At 48.8% G+C, this 20,307-nt stretch overlaps 1 protein-coding gene across 3 annotated transcripts in view; it reads right to left on the bottom strand.

Moving 5' to 3' along the window:
• Positions 1-1,306: 1,306 nt before the first annotated feature.
• Positions 1,307-20,307, bottom strand: part of XPR1 (xenotropic and polytropic retrovirus receptor 1) — a 110,044-nt gene continuing 91,043 nt past the window's right edge. For all 3 annotated transcript variants that reach the window (XM_035900776.1, XM_009645290.2, XM_035900777.1), the window contains 4 exons: positions 9,775-9,941; positions 9,356-9,495; positions 8,360-8,581; positions 1,307-6,940 (listed from right to left, as the gene is read on the bottom strand). In XM_035900776.1, coding sequence (XP_035756669.1) covers positions 6,880-6,940; positions 8,360-8,581; positions 9,356-9,495; positions 9,775-9,941 — 590 coding nt within the window. In that variant the 3' untranslated portion in view covers positions 1,307-6,879. The remainder of the gene's footprint in view (positions 6,941-8,359; positions 8,582-9,355; positions 9,496-9,774; positions 9,942-20,307) is intronic.

The following is a 20,307-nucleotide window of genomic DNA, read 5'->3' as shown; positions in this document are numbered from 1 at the left end:
CGCTCCGTCTGCCGCTTTAAGCCGTGGCTTTTGATATTCGTGATTGGTTTCATAATCCCGATCAAAAGGAAATCACCAGGATTATGAAATTGTTTTAATCCTCCCCCCTCCAGCCACACTGGCCCCCACCAGCATGAGCAGCAAGAAATCACTTTTATCTCCTTAAAACATCCCCCAACCACCCCAGTGGCCCCAGCGCCCCCATCAGGGCCAAAACTGAGCCCGAGGGTTTCCTTCCCCATGGGGCCTGGCTGTGCCCACAGCAGGCATTGGGGCTGACCAGCAGAGGGGATGACCCCTCGGCTCCAGGGGGCACAGACCAAGCATCTTTCCCCAGCTGCTCCCAGGCAGGAGGGAACCGCTGGCAGGTTTGGGTGGAAGAGCCCAGGGCAGAGAGATCCTCCTCACCCCGTGACCCAGCCCTGGGGTCCGACCTCCCCTGCGATGCTGGGACCCATCCTTACCTCCACGCGGTCCTGGGGAGGGGTCCTGGCTCCTCTGCCTGGGGAAAATGCACCTGGGGGATGTTGTCCCCACCAAGCTGGGGACCGAGCGCCCGGTGAGGTGCCAAAGCAAGGGCAGCCGGGCAGGGAGCCGCAGGCAGGGAGCGCCCGGGGATTAAACCTCGGGGAAGCAGCTGGCATGAGCAGCAACAGGCTTAGAGCGATTTCAAGGCGCTGGGCTCTCTTCTGGAGGAAGATTGATTGCAAGAGATGATGAAGAGATTTAGGAGAGCAAAATGAAAGCACAGACCCCAGACAACCCAGAGTTGGGCTGCTCAGGCTCTGGTCGCCCACTGTGTGGGCAGGAGATGACACCTTGGACCAGAGACAAGCTGGAGAGAGGCAACCAAGGCCCCCAGAAGGACCAAGAGCCTTTTGCTGGTACAGCACGGTCTGTGCAGGTGGTTTCCTCCAGCATCACCCCCTGCGCGTTGGGTTTGAGCCCCAGGGAACCTTCCCACGAACCCCAGGCAGGTTGGGAAACCCTCTTGCCCACCTCCTTCCCTCCAAGCACCTCCACCTCCTCCCAGGACACAGATGTCCCCCACCTCTGGCCACCAGTGACAGCTCATGGCTCCCAAGGGTGCAAGAGCAGCGTGTTTTTTACAGATGGGTGGAAGCTAACGCTTCGTGGGCGGATGCAGCACCGGGGGTGGGACGTAGGAAGAAAGACACACAGACCGGGGACAAAAGAGCCATCAGATCATTGGAAAACAAAGAGCTTGTAATAATGAAAAAAGGACAGATTTCGTAACCAATCACTTTTTCCTTTGAAAAACACAATCACAGTAACTTTGCTTTATACAACCACCTAGAAACTATGAAACAGTATCACATTGTGCATTTTTTTTTTTTTTAAACCTACTTATCAAGAAGGGTATTCCACACTTCAAAAATTATATCCATTTGGGGGAGGAAAGAGGAGACAGCTAATAGCGCGGTCACAGATACATCATGAGTCCAAGCAAGCGGCAATTCTTTGTCCTCACCTTTTCCACTTAGCCAAAAAAGAAGAGTGGAGAAGGGGATAGCAAAAGAGAAAGGAGGAGGAAAGAAAGCAAGCACCCACAGAGGACTAATCACACTCCATAATTACTTTTGACATCTACAGGGCTTCATAGAAAGATCATTTAGACCAACACAGTGGGGAGGGGAGAGGAAGGCGGCAGCAGGACCCAGGGGGAAACCTTGGCGCTTCCACCCCGAGCCCCCTCCAAATGCCGATCCTTCACCGGGAGGACCTATGGGACGGGGAGGGCGTCACAACTTCTACCAGGCTGCCCAATTTCTCCTCTGGAGCAAAGAGTTTGCAATTTGGTTTCTAGAGCTTGGGGGACTGCCAGGCCATGAGGGGTCTTCCCAGGCAGGGTCGGCGCCTCTTGCCCACCCCGGCAGGGCTGTGCCGGGGCCGGAGCAGCCTCCGACTCCCACCGGGAACAGGGCTGGGGAGTCAGCGTCCCTGTACACCCAATATTCCAGCCCTTTCCTCTCCTCCCCCTGCACAACCTGCCTTTCTCCTGCAGCCCGGGTACTGCAGCCGGGACCGAAGCCCCCGAGGGATGCCAACGTGCCAGTTTAACCCCACAGTGGTGGTGGGTCAACAGCTCGTCCCAAGGTGCGGTATTTGGGATGGCGCCATGTAAAGGAGGCAAGGTTTGATGAGGTGACAGCCACCGAGCCCAGCTGTGACTGCTGCAGAGTTACTGTAGGGATTTTCCACTCTTCCCTCAGGAGCCCCAGCCCCTCTTTTCCTAGGAGACAAAACAATCCAATTGCCTTCTGGAATAAAAATGTAAAGAAAAATGAAAAAAAAAACCCCTATGCTTAAGGCAGAAGACCATCTTCCCCCTGCGAGTGCAAAGCAGAACTGTGGAGGAGAGGAGGGAGGAACATGGAGCTGGGACACAGCACGTAAGCAAAGTGGCTTTTGTGTTCCCAAGGGGAGCCAGGCCATGCCCCAGCGTGATGGCCCGTCGTCGGGGCCACAACCCCCCCAAAAGCCAGGGGTGCATCCTGGGGACACAGCAAGCAGTAGCAGCAGCAGCCTTGCAGCATGAGGCCAAATTCACTCGGGTGTTCAAAACACCGGCAAAGCTCAAAGGCTTTGTGCCGTCTCCCTTGCTCCGTGGAAGTAAAATCCCCAGGGATTGTTATCTCCCAAACCTGAACTGTGCTCTCCCTCCCTGCATCCCACACGGCTGCAGTGGCGAGCGCCGGAGAGGAAGCAGAAAAAGCAGCACAAGAAGCTATTAGGGAGGTAAGAGCAGCAGGACCCAGCTCTGCTTCACAGGACACTCTTCCCCCCCCCAATTTTCATGCTGAAGGCTGCTGCTGGTCGTCCCCATGCACCCTGTGTACCATTGGCTTTGGACAAACGGCAAAGACACTGACAAAACAAGGAGGGCTGGGAGCAGGGCGGGGAAAGGTGCAGGACGAGCAACAGCCGACTTTGAGAACGCGCCTGGATTTGAGAGGTAGGAGCTTATTTGATACCTACAGGCCACAGCCATGAGCACTGCAAATGCATTTCTTAAAAACATGGTGGCAACAGCATCGGTTCCCATTGATGGAGCAACTCCCGCTCCTGCTTACCAAGCCCGTAAAGCCCAAACCTGCCCCGCTGCCCCTCCAGGAGCGCTCACTCACAGCACTTGGCATTGCCTTCCCCAGGCAGAGGGACCTGGTGACATGGTCCCAAAGTCACGCAGGGAACTCCCACTGGAAAATAAACTCTGGATGCTGCAAATCCTAACCCCCGGCAACCTGAAAATCCCTGGAAGAGCAGGAAGGATGGAAAGCAGCAGGGAATTGGTGTGGAGAAGCGAGTTCAAAGGGAATCTCCAAAAGTGACCGGCCACACTGCGGCATCTCCTCCCCTTAGATGGGGCCATCTGCAAGGGTTTCAGGCAGACAAAAGCGGCTTCCACACCATCCTCAGAGCCGCACGCAACCACAACCTCTGACAACCTCTGCACCGAATTGCGAAGGAGAGCCCAACACCCGAAAGCCAGCGCTGCTCCGCGACAGAGCACAGACCTATCTCAGCTTCCACTTTCCATCCAGCTACATCCCAACAGCTAAAGCGCTGGATAAAAAAACCCCAGCTCCTTTTAACTCTGCTCTCCACGCTTCTGGGTTCTCACCCTGCTCTTCTCCCTCCAGGGGTGTTTCCAAGCCCCCATTAGCAAAGCCCACTCATGAAACGAAGCCGCCCTGGGACTGTCCCCGCTCCCCTTGCTCCCCTTGCGCAGGCTGTTCACAAGGGGCGACGGGACTATTTTCTCTCACCATCTGCTCTGCTTCGTTAGGTGCCTTTATTGGCCAGATGTTCTTATAGATGCGGAGCCACCCCAGCTTTAGCTCTCACTCTCAGAAGGAATCTGCATGCCTGACTTCTCAGAAATCTCTGGGAGGGAGGGAACAGGCAGACGCAGGGCTGGGGAGCTGGGAGCGTTTAAAAACCATGCCTCCAGGAATTCAGGCTCCTTTCCCCCGAGGGAGCATCTTCACTGCCAAAAGGGACAATGTTTTATTTTAGGAGATAACGTTTGCTAGCTGCAGCATGCCACCTCCCCTTTTTCTTATTTCTCCTGCCAGCAAAGACAGAGAAAAAGGGGGAGAGCAGAGCAGGGAGCAGAGCAGATGAACAGACTGAATTCTTGCTTCCCCTAAGGATTTGGGGTAAACTACAGAATAAGAACTGAATTACTCACACCTTGACCCTCCCCGCCAGGTTGGGAAGCGGGCAGTAGGATGGTGCAGCAGCAGGGTCCGTGCCCCGCTCTCCCCAGCCCAGCTGAGGAAGGCAGAGTGCTCCCAGGGACTGGCTCCCACTCCAAAACGTCTCTCTGTACTACTATTCCTTCCCTCTGAAAGGAGGGACTACCAGTAAACTCTGTTTCTTTTTGTAGAGAACCACTTGCTTAAGTAACAGCACTGGTTTATTTTGGATTGCCCCCCCTTGGTGCTGCTGCCCTCCTCTAAACACCCCTATGTATGTTTGGCTTCACTCGTCTCCCCCGCTCTCGCTGAAAACACCTACGCAACGTTTGGACACGGCAACAACCGCTGCAATGCAAATTAGGAAAGTGAAATATTATAAGGGGCTTTAATATCTCAGACTCCACTTCCATACAAACAGGAACCCTCCGTTTAAGTAAGAACAGACCTAACGGAGTTCAACAGGGGGAAACAGGTTCCTGGGCACTGAAAAGATGAACAGCACAAGTCCTGCTAGTCCAGCTGCCCTCCCGCCGGAGCTGCCAGGAGCAGCACCACAGCAGACACACCAGCTACTCCACCACGCACCGCACCGACAGAGCAGAGGCGTCTCCTGGCAGCTCTGTCCCAGTTTCTTTCTAAGTTGAGCGCATGTCAGAGAAGCGTAGGTAGTTACAGGTTTGCAGAGTTGCCCTTGGCCTGGCACAGGGTTCACCACCAGTGAGTTTTAATCTATTTCAAATTGAATTAAGAGAACTAAGTTTCCTTCTTCAGTTCCTCTGGGCAAGAGGCACAGCAGGCAAACTGAGAAAAACGCAACGTACCGGTCATGGGAGAAACAATGCTATTAGCTAATTAAAAAAACAATAACCACTGAACAGCAGCTAAGCAGGGATCCTTGCAATTCCGTCGCCCAAACTAGAGGCAAGTCACCAGGCAGACATGAGTGCGAGGATCCTACTTCAGGAGCTTCACCCTTCCCTTGCAGACCTAGCTGTGCACCATGGCTGCCGCCCGCCGTCCGGGCAGAGGGGGAGGCGGCAGTCCCGGGGACCTCGCCCACGCCGACCCGACCCAGCAGCAGCAGCAGCCCTGGCTGTGAGGTTCAGCTCCAGCTCCCCCTCGCCCGCCGGCACGGCTGCGAGAGAGCAGGGAGCGCACGGCACGCCAGGGGAAGGACAGCGGGACTCTGCGGGCCCCTGTTTCCTTTCCTGCGGGAGGAGAGACCAACAAGACCACTGAGTTAGCATCGCTCTCCCGACATAATTTGCTCGGCAATACGGCTGCCCTTTACCCAAGCCTACTTAATAATATCGTGCTTCCCAAACTGGGTTAGTGAGACGAGGCGAGGGACACGAGTGACAGCCAAGCCCCAGGGCAGCGTGCCGGGATACCGCCCGACAGAGGCTTTTTGCCAAACCAGAAGCCACGAGGAGACCTGTTCTCAGTTTCACCTTCCCCATCAGGTGGGCACAACACAGCCCTTCCATGCTCCCCGACAGCTCTCTAACACTCACCTCCCTGCCTTCTCCCACTTCACTCCTGCTGTGCTGGGCTGCAGGAGAACACCAGGAAAGCCCCCTGCTCCATACGGGATGCCCTCACACCATCTATTTAAGGATTATTAAGGCTTTGAAAAATCCTTTTTGATCTGGAGAATGAAATTCTGAAGCCTTTGTTCACCTAGCTTTTTGCACTGTTGGTAGGACCCAACACTCCTTTCAAAAGGGCCTTAGGATCATCTGCACTACTTTCACACAGCTGCATGGAAAGCTGGCGTTGAACCGGCACAAGGGACATGCCCAGAAGCAGCAGCAGCAACTCAAAAAATCAGAAAGAGAAACTTTGGTTTAAAATAAAACAAAACTGAAAAGAAAGAGAGAGAGAAAAGGTAAACACAGGTGCAAGTTGCCTCACGAGAGGGGTATTTGCAGGGCATAACCCCACAACCCTGGAGATCCAGATCTACATTCCCAGCTTTGTTTCACCGTTACAACCTTCATTGCACAGGACTCAAAAAATCACTCTCATATGGTTGTTAAGTTTCATAAATAATGTGAAAACTATATGCAACAGATACATCATATTTCCAAAAAATTATAAGAAAAGTTACATCAAATTAAAAAGTAGCTTCATGAATGAAGATACTGCTCTAAGTGCACTTTCCCTGCAAGTGCAGCCAGTGCCTCAGCGCTGGATATGAAGAAAAAAACAAAACAAAACAAAACAATCAGATTTAAAAACTTAAGTCCGGTTTCAACCAGTCAAAACCGGGCCAAGCAGAAACCAAGTGTGCTCTCAGCACTGTCCCATGAGGGAGTCCCTATGATGCTTCGTTATCCAGATAGGTTTGTATGTCCTTGTTGAGACTGTAAACAATCCTTCTTTCCTGAACTGTCCGCTTTATTGGCAAAACAAAGTAAAATATTTTATTTTTTTTTCTTTTAAAATAGAACATTAAAATTAACCCAGAAGAAAAGAAACGAAACACAGTGAGCTTGTTGGAGTCCATAGGATCTGGTCTGGAAGAGCTCGGAAAACGTGTTCAGTGTTTTCTCCTGTTTTCAGCTGGAACTGTACCAGAGATTGGGTTACTTGGGGAAGAGGGGAACAGAACGAGAAAACAAAGGATGCGGAATAAGAGCCCGTGGCCATCTCATGTGTTCGCTTCATTCGCTAGGTCCTCTATCAATACCTTAGTGTCACAAGCCTTGGACCTGGAAAAAAAACAAACAGAAAACACTCATCGGGGAGAAGAAATCCCCGCTACTACACGCAGACAGTAAAACCACAGTGCACCTGAAAAATCTTTCTTACACGGAGAGAGAATAAGCAGGCTACTGGAATTGTTTCACACTCTCCCACTCTCGCGGGGAATAGCAGACCCTTATAAATATGCCCCAGCTGTCCCTCAGCATCCTCCTCCTCCCCACGGCTCTGCCCACGCCACACCACGCCGGCCACCTTGCGCCCACGGACAATGCCGGCTGCCGGGCTGCGCTGACAAACGGCCAGGGACCCCTGTGGCACTGCTGGGCACAGCGCATCCATCCATCCACCCCTTCGCACAAAGCTCCATAAAACCCTTGCAGCAGGCCCTGCGAAGCCAAAGGAGTGTTCCTGCTCAATCCGTCACTGGGCTGCACAAAGGTACAGCAGCTTACTTTGGAATATGCTTGACACGCCTCAGTTCGCTGCATGCCTGAGGGTAAACGGATGTGGTTGTAGAGGATTCGACCAGGCTTTGGCCCACATCCCCTCTGCATGAAGTTTTTCAGCCTCTAGTGGCCACACGAAGACCGTTGGTGTCGGTCGCATCCGTGTACTCTGAGCCAACACGGGTACGAGACAAGCATGGCCCAAGGGCTGCGGGCTCAGGCCAGAGCACACCCTTTTCGTGACAGCCACAGCCTCCTTTTCCTCCCCCCATCCACCCCTCCCACGCCGTGATGCAAGAGGGGGATGAATGTGCTGCAGGGATTGCACAACACCCCTGACAGCCGTGCTTCAGCGTCCCCAGGGAGCCCAGGCTTGCCTCCTGGCCAAAGGGCAGGGCTCTGCAGCTGCGCTGCTGGGGGAGAAGTGATGCCTGGACACTGGAGCACCCTGTGATGCTCGGCACACAGGCACTGCAGTGAAGGTAAGCAGTCCACACGTTCAGGGCTGCGGTGCAAGGTGGGGACCATGTAAGGAGGAGGGGTGGACAGAAAAAAATGCATGGGTTTAGATTTGGGAGAAGAAAGGGTCTGAGATCTCACAAAGGAAATCTTAACCAAATGATAACTGAAATGTTGGAGTGGTCTGAAGCCTGGAAATGGCAGGTTGGTGGGAGCCTCTCTTCCGGGTTTGGATTTACAACCTCTGGCAACTGCCACAGGCTATTTTTTGCAGGAGAGGAGTTTTGTAAAGGGAACTCCCTTTTCCAGTGGTTTACCAGAACCCCAGGATGATGCAAAGGATGTATCAACCCTCCAGCAGAGAAATACTCATTTACTAATTGGACCCGTCCTCCCTTTGAACGACCATTTTGGCTGAGATCTTTGCATGATTACCCAGCCCATAAATGGCCACCAAGCATTCACAACAGCTCTAACACATGATTTGGTTTGTTGCGCTGGAGGAGAGGCAAAACATACTGTGAAGCAAGACGCGGTCTGCGCAAGGACACGCTCTGGCTGCGCTTCCACTGTTTGTTCTTGCGGCGGTTTCGTACACCATCTTCCTGGTCCATCATCTGATCCAAGAGCGTCAGGTCATCAGCGTTGAGCGGTGCCACAGAGATGTCCCTCACAGCACGGAACTCACCGCAGTTGTTCAGGTGCTCGTTCTCCAGACGGAAGAAGTTCCACACAAACCGCCTGGGCAGAGAGAAAGTGAAAATTACCAATTTGGTTCCACTTTTACAGCCATTGCCTGTGTTTGGCAAAGCACTGGTACATGCACCTATATATCAGTGATCAAAGTGCCTCTGGGAACACGCTGGGAGTACGGAGAAACAGCAAATGACTAACAGCAGCACCTGCTACAACATCTTCCCAGCCCTCTGGAGAAGAACAGATCTGTCAGGCTCATTTGTTGTCCTAACGATGACAGCCCTAGTATGGACAGCATGGAGGCACCAGGTGTTACAAGTGAAACACAACCTCCACCATCTGCACGAGTGAGGTTCAGGTTCAAGCGTTTTTACTGATGTTGAGAAATTGTGAGTGTAGGTCTCCAGCTAGAGTACAAGTGTGTAAAGAGCCCTGAAACCTCGCAGGATCTAAACTAGCGTTTGGAAAAGCAGCAGAGATTTGAGAATAATTGTAAGTCTGAGAATCAAGTGAAATTTCATCTGGAAATTGCAACAAGATAATTTTAAGGAGAAATTTAGTAATAAAAAAACTCCTTAAGATTACGTCTAGGTTCAGAAGAAACTGCAAATGCAGTGTGAAGGACCCAGCCCAGCACTGCTGCAGAGCCCTCTTCACTCAGCACCCTATTCGGATTAGATGTTCCTGTTAGACCTAGTCTTCCATTTCAAGGAACGGTACTTTCCATGTCCAAAGAGCAAGGCAATTCCCACTGCGCTGACATTATACAAGTAATAAAAATGTAAAAGAGAAATGAACTGTTCAGTCAAGCAGCCTTACCGGAATACCTCAAGTGGGGCAAATACAGTAGAAATTATGTCCCCGGCATACGGAAAGATTTGCATGGAAGTGAGGGAGATCTGGATGGTCCACGCAAAACGCAGGATCACGTCTTCTACAATGGCACAATAGTAGTATGCCTGAAGAACAAGAGAGACAAACCAGACAGCTCATTGTATGCGCTCTGCACAGAAGACAGAGCTCTTCAGGCCTTCAGGAAGACACAGAATTTGCTGTTCAACCACTAGAAAACTGAACAGTGTGAAATGATCTCTGAAACAAATGAACTCTACTGCTAGAAAATCCAGCACATAGCATTCAGGAAGCACCAGTGGTCAACTGCAACATGCTCTAAACTCAGCAAGTTTTGTCAAAATATCAAAAGCCTTTCCTAATGTAAGAGCAGGCTGTATACGCACTTTCTGTGGGTAGACAATTCCTTCTCGAAGAAAGGTATTTTCACCAGCATTTTTGTCAAAGAGACCCCAGTCCATCTTCAGGTCCCAAATAAGGGTATAGCAAGAGCTGATGAAATAGAAGATAATCCACAGGTAGAAGAACACTTGGGTGTCACTGTGGTTTTTAGCTGGAAAAGAGAAGAACAGCATATTTCTGTACAACTTAAAGCTTCTTAAAACAGCTACAAATTGGCTGACTTGATCAGCCAAAATAACACCCCATTTATTCAAGCTCTGGGAAAATCAGGCTAGCTCTTCGGAACCAAACCAAAAGCCCTACCAGGACCAGTTTTATATTGTCATTTAAATTCCACTTCCACCTTGTTCAGCGTTTTGCAGTTGGGATTGGAATTTGCACTAGTGTTTTCATCTTCTTGAAACTTGTGGTAGACCTGCCATTCTAACTCTGAACAGCAGGTGGAAGCTGAGGGCCATTTTTCACAACAGACACCGGCTTGTACAAAGGAAAAAGCGATGAGGCAGTGCTCAGTTAGGAGGTTTTTGTAAGAGAATATTTTAGTTTGTCTAAATATAAACCACTGTGAATTAGTGCCCTAAAAGCCTGAAAGAGGACGGGCAGTACAGGAATTTCCACTAGCCGTTTCAGAGCTTGCAGTGGCAGGGGAAAATAAGCAAAAAGAAGGCAATACATTAACATGTACGTACAAATCCTGAAGAAGGCTCAGTATAGAGTTTTAAATGCCCATACAGAGCATTTTGTTTGAGAAACACAGGCCTGTGGGACCAAAGCCCGCTCACTTGCGGCTATGTTTTTGCAACTAAGTTGTTTCCCATTCTCCCCTTTTTAGCTAGGAAAAAACAAACAGATCCGATAACTCTGTTTGCTTTTAATTAGCAAATCTGGGTCATAAAGGTCATAAAAATAAAACACATTATAATGCTTTGCAAGGCTGAGACACTTTGCATCTCCCTGCTGTCAGGAGTCCTTCCTCCTTTCTGTGCAGCCACTGTAATTGCTCATTCACTGATTCTTTTTAACAAAGCCAGTAACACTTCTAGTACAAAAAAGCAATGATGTTTCCAGTCCAAACCCCATGCCACGCTCAGTGACAGCACTGTTTTCCATGTATGTGGCTTTAAAACAACAGAATCCTTGAAGCTGATCACAGAGGGAGCAACAGGGCAATTTGCTCTCTCCTTCCCTTATTATTTCTAACATTTGAGACATAAATGTAATGCAGCAATCCGATAAAATTAATGGAGGTGAAAATGAGAGGCATCATGTAAGAGTACATTCCTCCCATTACTCCCTTCAGGCTTCCTGGACATGATGTGCAGGATATAGGTCAAATACACATACTCATTCTCCTTTCAAAACACACCCCCTAAAGCAAACCTATTAAAGCCACTTACGCAGCAAAGCCTAACTGCAGTGAAGCTTCACATCGGTGGAGGAAAAGGACACGCGATCTGCTGCAGCTCTCCGGTTTGACTAGCTTCCCTGCTTTTGTGCAAGGTTAGAAGCCTTTGAGCAGCAACCCGCATCCTCCCGAGGCTTAAGCTTTACCCAGGGACAGGTCTGGCATTGCATCACCCGCCACTGCCGTTGTAGAGAGCCATGACGTCACCCGGGAGCAGGCACACAAGTCCTGCAGAATACAGGCTCTGATGCCCAGGTACATTAATCCTGCTGCTTTGAAACCACCTCTCCCAGCCATTTTTAAAGTGCAGCTGCCCACAAAACAGGACACAGGTAAGGTTTTTGGAGCTTAGCAATTAGGGCTCTACTGCAAGATTTCCTTCTCCCCCACCAGCTCCTCTGAAGCCTCCACTGCATTATTTCAGGAAGAAAAGGCAGATGCTGACATTCAGTGACTCAGAGACACTAAGCCTGTTCTTTCCAACATTATTTTTAGCTCATTAGATCTCCATGTGTAGTTCTCACTACCAGATCTTAAACAATAATTCAGAGGTAGTTAATGAGTTAAGTGCTTTCAAAGCATCTAAAATGCTCCAAACTACCCTGTGAGGCTGCAGGCTTCCTATCAGTAGCTTAGACTTGAAGGTTAGGTCATGCTGCTTTTTTTTCTTCCTTAAGGACAGAATTCAAATAAACTGCATGTTACTCCCCATCTTCATGGAGCAGACGTGGAGAAGGCAGTGCAGACAGTACCATCCACTGCCGTGCCTTCAGCCACAAGCCTGGCACGAGCCATGCCCCGCAGAGAAGCGGCACTGCTGGGTGCTCCTTCAGAGTTCTCTGGTCATGGAAGGGACAGCCTGGCCCCAGACTATCATCTCAAACTATGTACGAGGCTAACAAAACTGTATCCTAAGTTGGCAATTACATAGGAAGGTGGTTTCAAAGGTTCATCCTGCTTAAACTTAAATTGCCTTAAAGGTTATTGTGTGCAATTACCAAATGGAGGAGTACCAGGAAGAAAAAGACCCAAGTCAGAAATCTTGTGGCATTAACCTCATCAGCCTCAAAAGGTTGTGCTTACTTCTAGTTATCGTGGCCTCAGCTCCCTTTCCCTGCCCCTATCTTTGCAGCAGTCTTTTCAGTGGCACCTGGGGTCACGCTGCTTGGCCCTTGCTCCTGCTTGCTTTCTCACCGACCGGCTCTGTAATGCCTTCAGCTCCTGAAAAATTTCATTAAAAAAACCAAATCACTCCCTGGCAAAACGCTCTAATCAGAACTAGCCTATTGTCTTCAGCCTTGGCCTTTGAGTCCCTTCCTTTAATCACTTATCCTCCTTTTCCTCCTGCCTGCAATTCTGTTTGATACCTTCCTTCCTTCTGCCCTCATTGGTATTCAGCTGGTGTACAGAAATATGTTACTGCTCTAGGCAAGCAATTATATCTCAATCTCCACTGGCTGGTCCTAGTGGCCCTCTTCACGGCTGCTCAGGGGGCTAGAAAATCAAGGCATTCATATTCTGCCCAGAGGCTCCATCTACTCCTCACCTGCCAGTTTTTCAGTAGCAGTACATAGCTGTGCATATGTATGATGATGTCAGGGTCTATTTAAGCAGGAACTGTTTCATCCTGTGTTTTTTCTTTGTTTAACGTCCTAGAAACCACCAAAACCCATTAGAGAACGATAGTCTCAGGATGAGAGAAGCACTCTGGACACCTGGTTAGATCTCCACCTCTCTAAGAGGGAAAAAAGACCAAGCCTTCAACATCCCATGGGCTGCAGCGACCCTTTGACAGCACAACTGCCAGTCCACCCAGCAAGAGGTAGATGAAGGACCTTCCTATTCAATGCTCCAAAGGGCACCACCATGTCACAACTTCCTAAGCTGCAGTTATTCAAAACAGCACGTGCAGGACAAAAACGCAGACAGCACAAAACTCGACATGTAAAGTTGCAGGTGCAGCTTTACCCTCCCTGCCAATGGGCAGATTTCAATCCCATACAGGTTCACGTTAGCATGTCTACCACATGGAGGTGTTCAGCTATGTCAGAGGCCATTGGAGTTTGCAGCGCCCTGCTATCTCCACGTGCTGTGAAGTCGACGGGAAGCAGTGTACCATGGGGGCTGCTTGCAACCTTCACCACAGAATTTCCATTAGCATCCTCAGTTTACCCTATAAAAGGCAATTCCAGTAGATGCTCTGCAGAAATACACCTACAAATTGCCCCAGAAGGTCAACTAGATAAATAATGGAAGGCTTCCATCTTTGAACTGAAGCTGTGAATGGCCACAGTCCCAGAAAACAGCCAAAGGCACTTGCAGCAGAAGAATTTACTGTCTGCAAAAATTGCTGATAGACAATATCTTGGATCCCAAACCCAGCCCCCAGGGGACCCAATATTTGACTAGCATTCTGAGAGAATAACACTCTGCAGAAATTATAGCCCCTTCTAAACACAGGCAAGAGAAAGGTTGCTTTCCATCAAAGATAGACAGCAAATACTATCCTGAACGCTGTTAATATTGACTTTACTTCCAAAGAATACTATCTGTTTACCCTGCTGAATTATTCTGGGGAATGTAAACACTATACAGTATTCAACACAGTGAAAATCAATGCCATGTATTATTGAAAATCTGGATAAGAGCACAATGGCCCTTGATAAGCACTGCAGCTGGCCGTGGTTTCTGCTGGTGGTGAAAGCTGTGATACAAGCTGTAAGAAGCATGAGGTTATCAGGAAACACAGTCAGGTAAGTCCGGCTACGAGACAAAACTGACCCAGCCTAAGAAGTTCTGCCCCCGGCATCCATTAAAAGCCTCTCGATTGAGGCATGCCAAATTCAGTCTCCTCTGACAACCAGCCTTTCAATCACAGATTTAAGCAGAACCAAAACAAAACAAAAAAATACATATTCACAGTGTGCTAGCCAAGCACAGATACCAGAGAACTGAGCATATCCCTTCTGCCACCCGGTTAAGCCCAGGGATGACACGTGCCCATTAACTCCATCCCAGCACACGACGGGAGGGGGGTGACAGCCAGAAGTGACTTATCCAGATAAGAGCTGCCATCAGAACGACATCCCAAAGCATCTGTCTAACACCTTGCTGCTTGAAGTGCAGTATTACCGCTCCCTCAGTAATTATACACCCTAATGAGGGAATAGCAGCAGCGTTGCCTTTCTGCCCAGCCAGCACGTACCGCTATTTAACACTGATCAATGGCAGAGCCATGACATGACAGTGGACTTAATGCAGTAAAAAGGCAAATAACCCAGAGGAGCACACCGAGGACTCGCTATCGTGCGTTGACGGGCTTTGTCAAATACCAACCATTTCATACGAACATCCTTCCCGTTCGATCCTGCAAACCTCTGCTGTAGCCTCCGGGCACAATTTAAAGCAAAGCAGCAAGATGCAGCGCAGTGAAGAACTGTCAGGGGGCAACATCTTGTTTCTTCTTCAAGTTAGATTCTACATTTGTAAAGCAGGGAAATCCCCAAATCGTGTTTTGACTAAAAATACTCCGCAGGTTTGCATTGGGTTTGTAGGACGATACAACAGTGCCTAATTTCAAGCCACCGCAGCAATCTCATTGCTTGTATCTCACAAACAGAAGGATGTGATTTAATTGCAAACAGGAGGAAGCTATCAGTCATGATCGAGATTTGATCTGATTCTTCTTCTGGTGGCTTCTCTAGTATTTGAGAAGTGTTCTTGGGGGACATTTAAGTGCTACCTTGAGAAGGATGGTGTTTCCAATCTAAGCATTTGCCAGCAGTCTCACTAATAAGAATATCTGGATTCACTACCAGAAATAAATAGCATGGTAATCAGGGCCTTTGCTGGACAATTCAGGCACCAGAGAGCTCTAGACCTGAGTAAATTTGAAAGGAAAATCACCTGTGATGTAGTCACTTGCTTTTCTCAAAATATTCCATTAAAAAAAGGTCAGGCTTACCCCTCTTAAGTGCCCATGAAATGAGGTATCAGTAGGCTGTTTCTACTTACACCTTACTCATTAGGGTTCCCACTTCTCCAGTCACCTTTAACACGAAAGTGTATTAAGTGATATAAACGGAACTATTAGTCCACGTCCCAAATCCCAGCTATTAAAATCCATCCATCTCTCAGCTGCAACCTTGAGAAGCGAACGCATGAATCACTCAGCGGCAGGGTGCCGAGGTTGCCTCTCACCCCACGGTGCAGCTGCCGGCACCAGGAATGTCCCGCTTGACATTTGCAGACCTACAAAGCACGGGAACATTTCCCTGTGGGACTTTATGCTTCATTTGTGCTGATGCTTGGGGCACGGTCACAGTTCCCGAAATCACTCTGCCGAACACCCCCTCCTCCCAGGCTCCCCACCAAGCACAGGCTGCCGTCTCGTCTCGCCTTCCCCGCTCACTTACCGCAGGCTGCCGGCAGGGGAGCTCCTGCCAGCACCTCCACCCTGGCCAGGGTGGTCCTGCTGCAGCCCTTCTGGGGTGCTCCTCACCCTTCCCAGCTCCACCGCAAAGCACCATCACCAGGATGGGTGTCTAAGCAATCAGAGGAGCTAACAAGCCGGCATGGAGAAGCCAGGCTCAGCTCAGGGTGCCGCAGAGACCCATGTCAAAGCTGGGAGGAGGTCAGAGGCCAGGATGGAAATGTTTGCCCATGGCAATGCCTCCAATTCTTCACTAATGACACTGCCGCTGCTCTGATGGAGAGGATCAGAAAGACTGGCTAATGAACAGAACTCATTACTGAAGGCCTCCTGGGCATGGGATGACAGGGTTTCAGACAAAAATTCATCCTAGTTCACAGCAATATGACAGACACTGCACGTTTCAATTCCAAATAATCACCCCGATGGAGTTGCCAGGATGCTGTGCTAAGGCAAGCTGCACAAAAAATGCAAGTATTAAGAAAGAAGCCAGTTAATCCCATTACAAAGTTTGTTTTACTTCAATAAGTCAATCCAAGCACTCTCTAAGGCTCTTGTGACAGCTAAATCAAATGATCTGGCTTGCCACAGCACTGACGGTTCTTCCAGTGCTGAGAAAGAGAGGGAGAGATGGGAGATCTACTGACACCCAAGGGATAAACTGGGGAACAGGATCTCACAAATGCTACTTGCTTCATTCTTTCATGATTTTTTTGAAAAAAGATTTGTACTTTTTTTAAAAAAAAGATTTGTACTTGAATCCTACATGTCCACTTATTTTGCCTTACCCCCACGTCCCACTCCCTAGAAATGAAATTACATTTCTCAGCTGAGCTATTATAAGCTGCTGCACCAATGCCTGATTTCTGTGAAAGTCATTTTTTGTCCCAGTTCTCACATCACCTTGTTCTTGTCTCCTGCTGTAACCGTTCAGGTTAATTTTGTTCCACCGGCCAACAAATTCACTCCACAAGGGTTGCACCCTGCAGTTTCTAACAAGGCAGCAACAAGGACTAAGTGACACAACCCGCTATCCAGTAATTCAACCAGCAGAGAAGAGCAGAGCTAAGGTGCAGTCAGGCATCCTCCTGCAGCTCCCAGTGCAACAGTTTGATGGTAGCACCATCCTCTCCTCCTTCCTGCCCTGCACCATTATCCTCCACCTGGAAGCCATACCCCTCCCCAGCAGAGCTGCGGTGGGACAGACTGGGGGAGAACCAGCGATCCGTTCCAGCGTGAAGCCGGCTACACCAGCCAGTATCACCACCGCTAACAGCTGAAGCCATCGTGATTAATGAGGACCAGGCAAGCAGTCAGGAGACGTGGGAATCTTCCACTGTATTTTCAAAAAGCAGCACATTTCCCATTCATCTTCATCTGGTCAGACCAGGTTGAATCTCTCTGTTAGTAAGGGATGGTCCAACACCTTCCTGCAAAAGCCCATTAATCGAAGGATGACTCTTGCCTTGACGTCTCTATTCCTTGGCAAAGGAAGGAGTTTCACAGTTTTCTCAGGCTTTAATAATAAAACAAATAACGCATCACTTCATCAGGAGAAGCCTGTTTTCTGAAGCGATGGCGAGAACCCAGACAGAACTACTCTTTAGAGACAGCCCTATTTAGGTAACTTCTGTATCTTTAATTACTGGCGATATCCTGGGCTCTTTAATGAGGAGGTGTGTGGCAGTTGTATTATCTCAGACCAACTTAAGGCTCTCCATGGCACTTCCAAGCCGATGACAGCTAGTGTTCAGCAGTCTTATTGGGAGTACCTGGAAAGGGTATGGGAGCAGTATGGAAGGAGAGACGCTTGCTCCAGTTTCCTGGCCACAGGGATTAATTTTAGAATAATTCAGAGGTTAATAAATAGCTAGATACTACCCAGACCACAGTGATTTCATTGAATAAGGTGTGTAAACCAAACAGATGACAAAAACTTGCATAAACCACGCTTCCTTTCAGTTAATAAAATCCCACATAGCCAATTTTAACCCAGTACTTGTACTTAAGCTCAATAACGCGTTCCTGGTAAAACCAAGGTAAACACACAAATGCTCACGCTGAAACAGCAAAACCCACAAAACAAGAACATGATGGAAGAGCACAAATCAGTCAAGAAGCTCAGCTCTTGAAGCACAGAAACCAGATCTATAATCTGCGTGAGCCAGGTATTTTTGATGACACTGTGGCAGCAAAAGGCATCAAGGTAAGAGAAAGTTGACAGACAGTAGCAAAACCAAGAATCACCTCATTTTACAAAGAATGAAGCTGGAGCATAAACCACGCATAAAGCTTAAGAAGCGACTGGCACTCAGCCTAGTACAACACAACTCCAGTTGCACTGTTGTAAGAGCTGAACACCTAAATATTCTATCTTACAAAGGCTAAACCGGGTCTAAGTGAGGAACAAAACCAAGGCTGGCTATTCTAGGTATGCCAGCATACCCTGTTAAATGCAAGCAGACTTTATACAAGAGGGGATCCCTGTGGAATGCTACCATAAGCTGGACTGAAGTGGAAGCAGCTACACTGGTGCATTTGTCAAGGAAAGCGCATCTGGTTTTCACACACTGCAAAAAGTAGTTGTGTGTCAAAATAACTCTGCACTTGGGATAAATATTTTGCTGCGGACTTCAGCTTAATCATTTGTTTCCCCAGCACCATGCAGGGATTAAGTAAGGCAATATAATATTCAGTTGGCTAGCTCTGGGGGAAGGCTGCTCAGCACTGCCAGGGAAAGTAAAGCAAGGGTAGGAAAGAGCCAGGGGCAGAGGCTTCTGCTCGGCCGTGCTGCGAGCAGGCAGGGACCGGCAGCACGCACTCCAGTTGCTAGGTAGCTTAGAGTTACAGATATGCCTCATTTGCCTGTGCAAACATACCCCGCAGGACTATATTTACAGAACACGGCCTTTGCTTCCCGTTCCTTTGAGCGATATAAAAATAGTGAGAATTCTTCCTTTGGGAGCTCAGCAACAGTTGCCCTTGGGTTGCTGCTGTTGTCCCTGAAACGCGGCCGCGTATCTGAGCCATGGTGGAGCGGGCAGCTTGAGTCATCATGCGTCCACGCAACCACTGCCTGCTCTGGTCTTGTGTTAAGGGCTAGCGTCTCTCACCTCAACTTCACTAATTCGGGAGATGATAGCTTGGTGTCAACTCTGAAAAACTGGTCTAGTCCCAGGACAACAGAATTGCCGGTTTGGGAGAAAATCTAACAGATCTTACCAGTCCAACATCTGAACTGCAATTAGCAGAGAAAATTGCATTCTGCATCTATATCAAAAGGAATAAAAATAAAGAAATGGCTTTTCTAAGGGAAGAAAGAATCAGAATTATGCACTGTCCGAGCAATACAAGTTATTAAACAGTGGTATTTTGGGGAAACTGAGATACTATTCAAGAGCCCACAGTACACTGTGTTACTGGGGGGATCCTTCGCTACAGCAGGTTTGGAGAAGGGAGTACCACATATGACTAGAAGCGGCATACATCACTTAAACGTAGTAAGGTAGCACTTGAACATTTCTTTAGTTTGAGTTGTTTCCCAACAAGCGCATGAAAACACTGCACAACAACGCCGTAAGCGCGCTCTGTATGAATGAGCTGGCTTTCAACACCAGCAAACCCTTTCTAGCCGCACAGTTCATCTTCACATGGCTGGCAGACACAAGCTAAAAAACCTACAGAGCAGCTACAAATTCTTCAATGTTCAAATCAAGGGAGGAAGACAAGCCTGTCCAGAGGGCTGCGGCATCCCCAAGACTCCCAAAGTGGAGAACAGGCACTGGTGTACATTACCTGACCTCCCAAGAAAAGGCCACCAATTACCCTCTTCTCCTGGCAGCCGAAAGCTGTCATTCCAGAGGTATAAGTCATAGGCTTGCAAACACAGGCACGAAAGACTGTTTAAATAAAACTCTTGTTACCACAGCAATTAACAGGTTCGTTACTTTCTGCAGTTTAGAGCAGGTCGAAGCAGCAAGGACCTTTACCAATTTTGACACTTGTTTTGGGCAGTGCTTGCTTTCTTAATAGCGAGCAGCTGGCCCCCAACAGAGTTTTGCAGGTAAGAGATGGGTGTTTGTCTCTGCCATCCTTAGGCAGACACAGAGAAGTTGTGGGCGGGCAGTGCATCTATTTTCACCAGTAACATCGTAACATCTTGATAAAGGACCATCTGATTCCACCTTAAAAAAAAAAAAAAAGAACTGGGAATCTATGGAAAGCACATAGATAGAATTGGATTATTAACAGGTACAGCATATTAGAAAGTGCATTTATGGCAGGATGGGAATAGGCCTAAAGGGCTGAGAAGACACGGCAAGGTCTTTAGGCAGGCCTCCGAAAAATCGCTACAAGCCTAGGCACAGTGACATTTACAAAATCTGTGCTAACATGTAATTTCCAAAGGCCGTGAAGCTTCCAAATTTTTTTGTGCGATACCAACAACTACGTGCTATTGACTCCCACTAACAAAACTGGACAGACAAAAGCTGGGAGTCACCAACATCTCTCAGCAATTGGAACAAGCCCCGTGTCTGGCTCGTAAACACCTCATTACAACCCACTCCCTGCCAGACGCAAAGAGCAGACAACAGTTATGTATGGCAGTGAAGAGAACAAGGGTCAGCGGTACTGGCATGGATGCAGACTTCAAGGGGAGTAGGAAGAGGTCAAATTCTT

This window comes from Egretta garzetta, unplaced genomic scaffold (assembly GCF_000687185.1).
Source record: "Egretta garzetta isolate BGI_Z169 unplaced genomic scaffold, ASM68718v1 scaffold598, whole genome shotgun sequence".
Lineage (NCBI taxonomy): Eukaryota > Metazoa > Chordata > Aves > Pelecaniformes > Ardeidae > Egretta > Egretta garzetta.
This window is presented reverse-complemented; position numbering and strand designations above follow the sequence as displayed.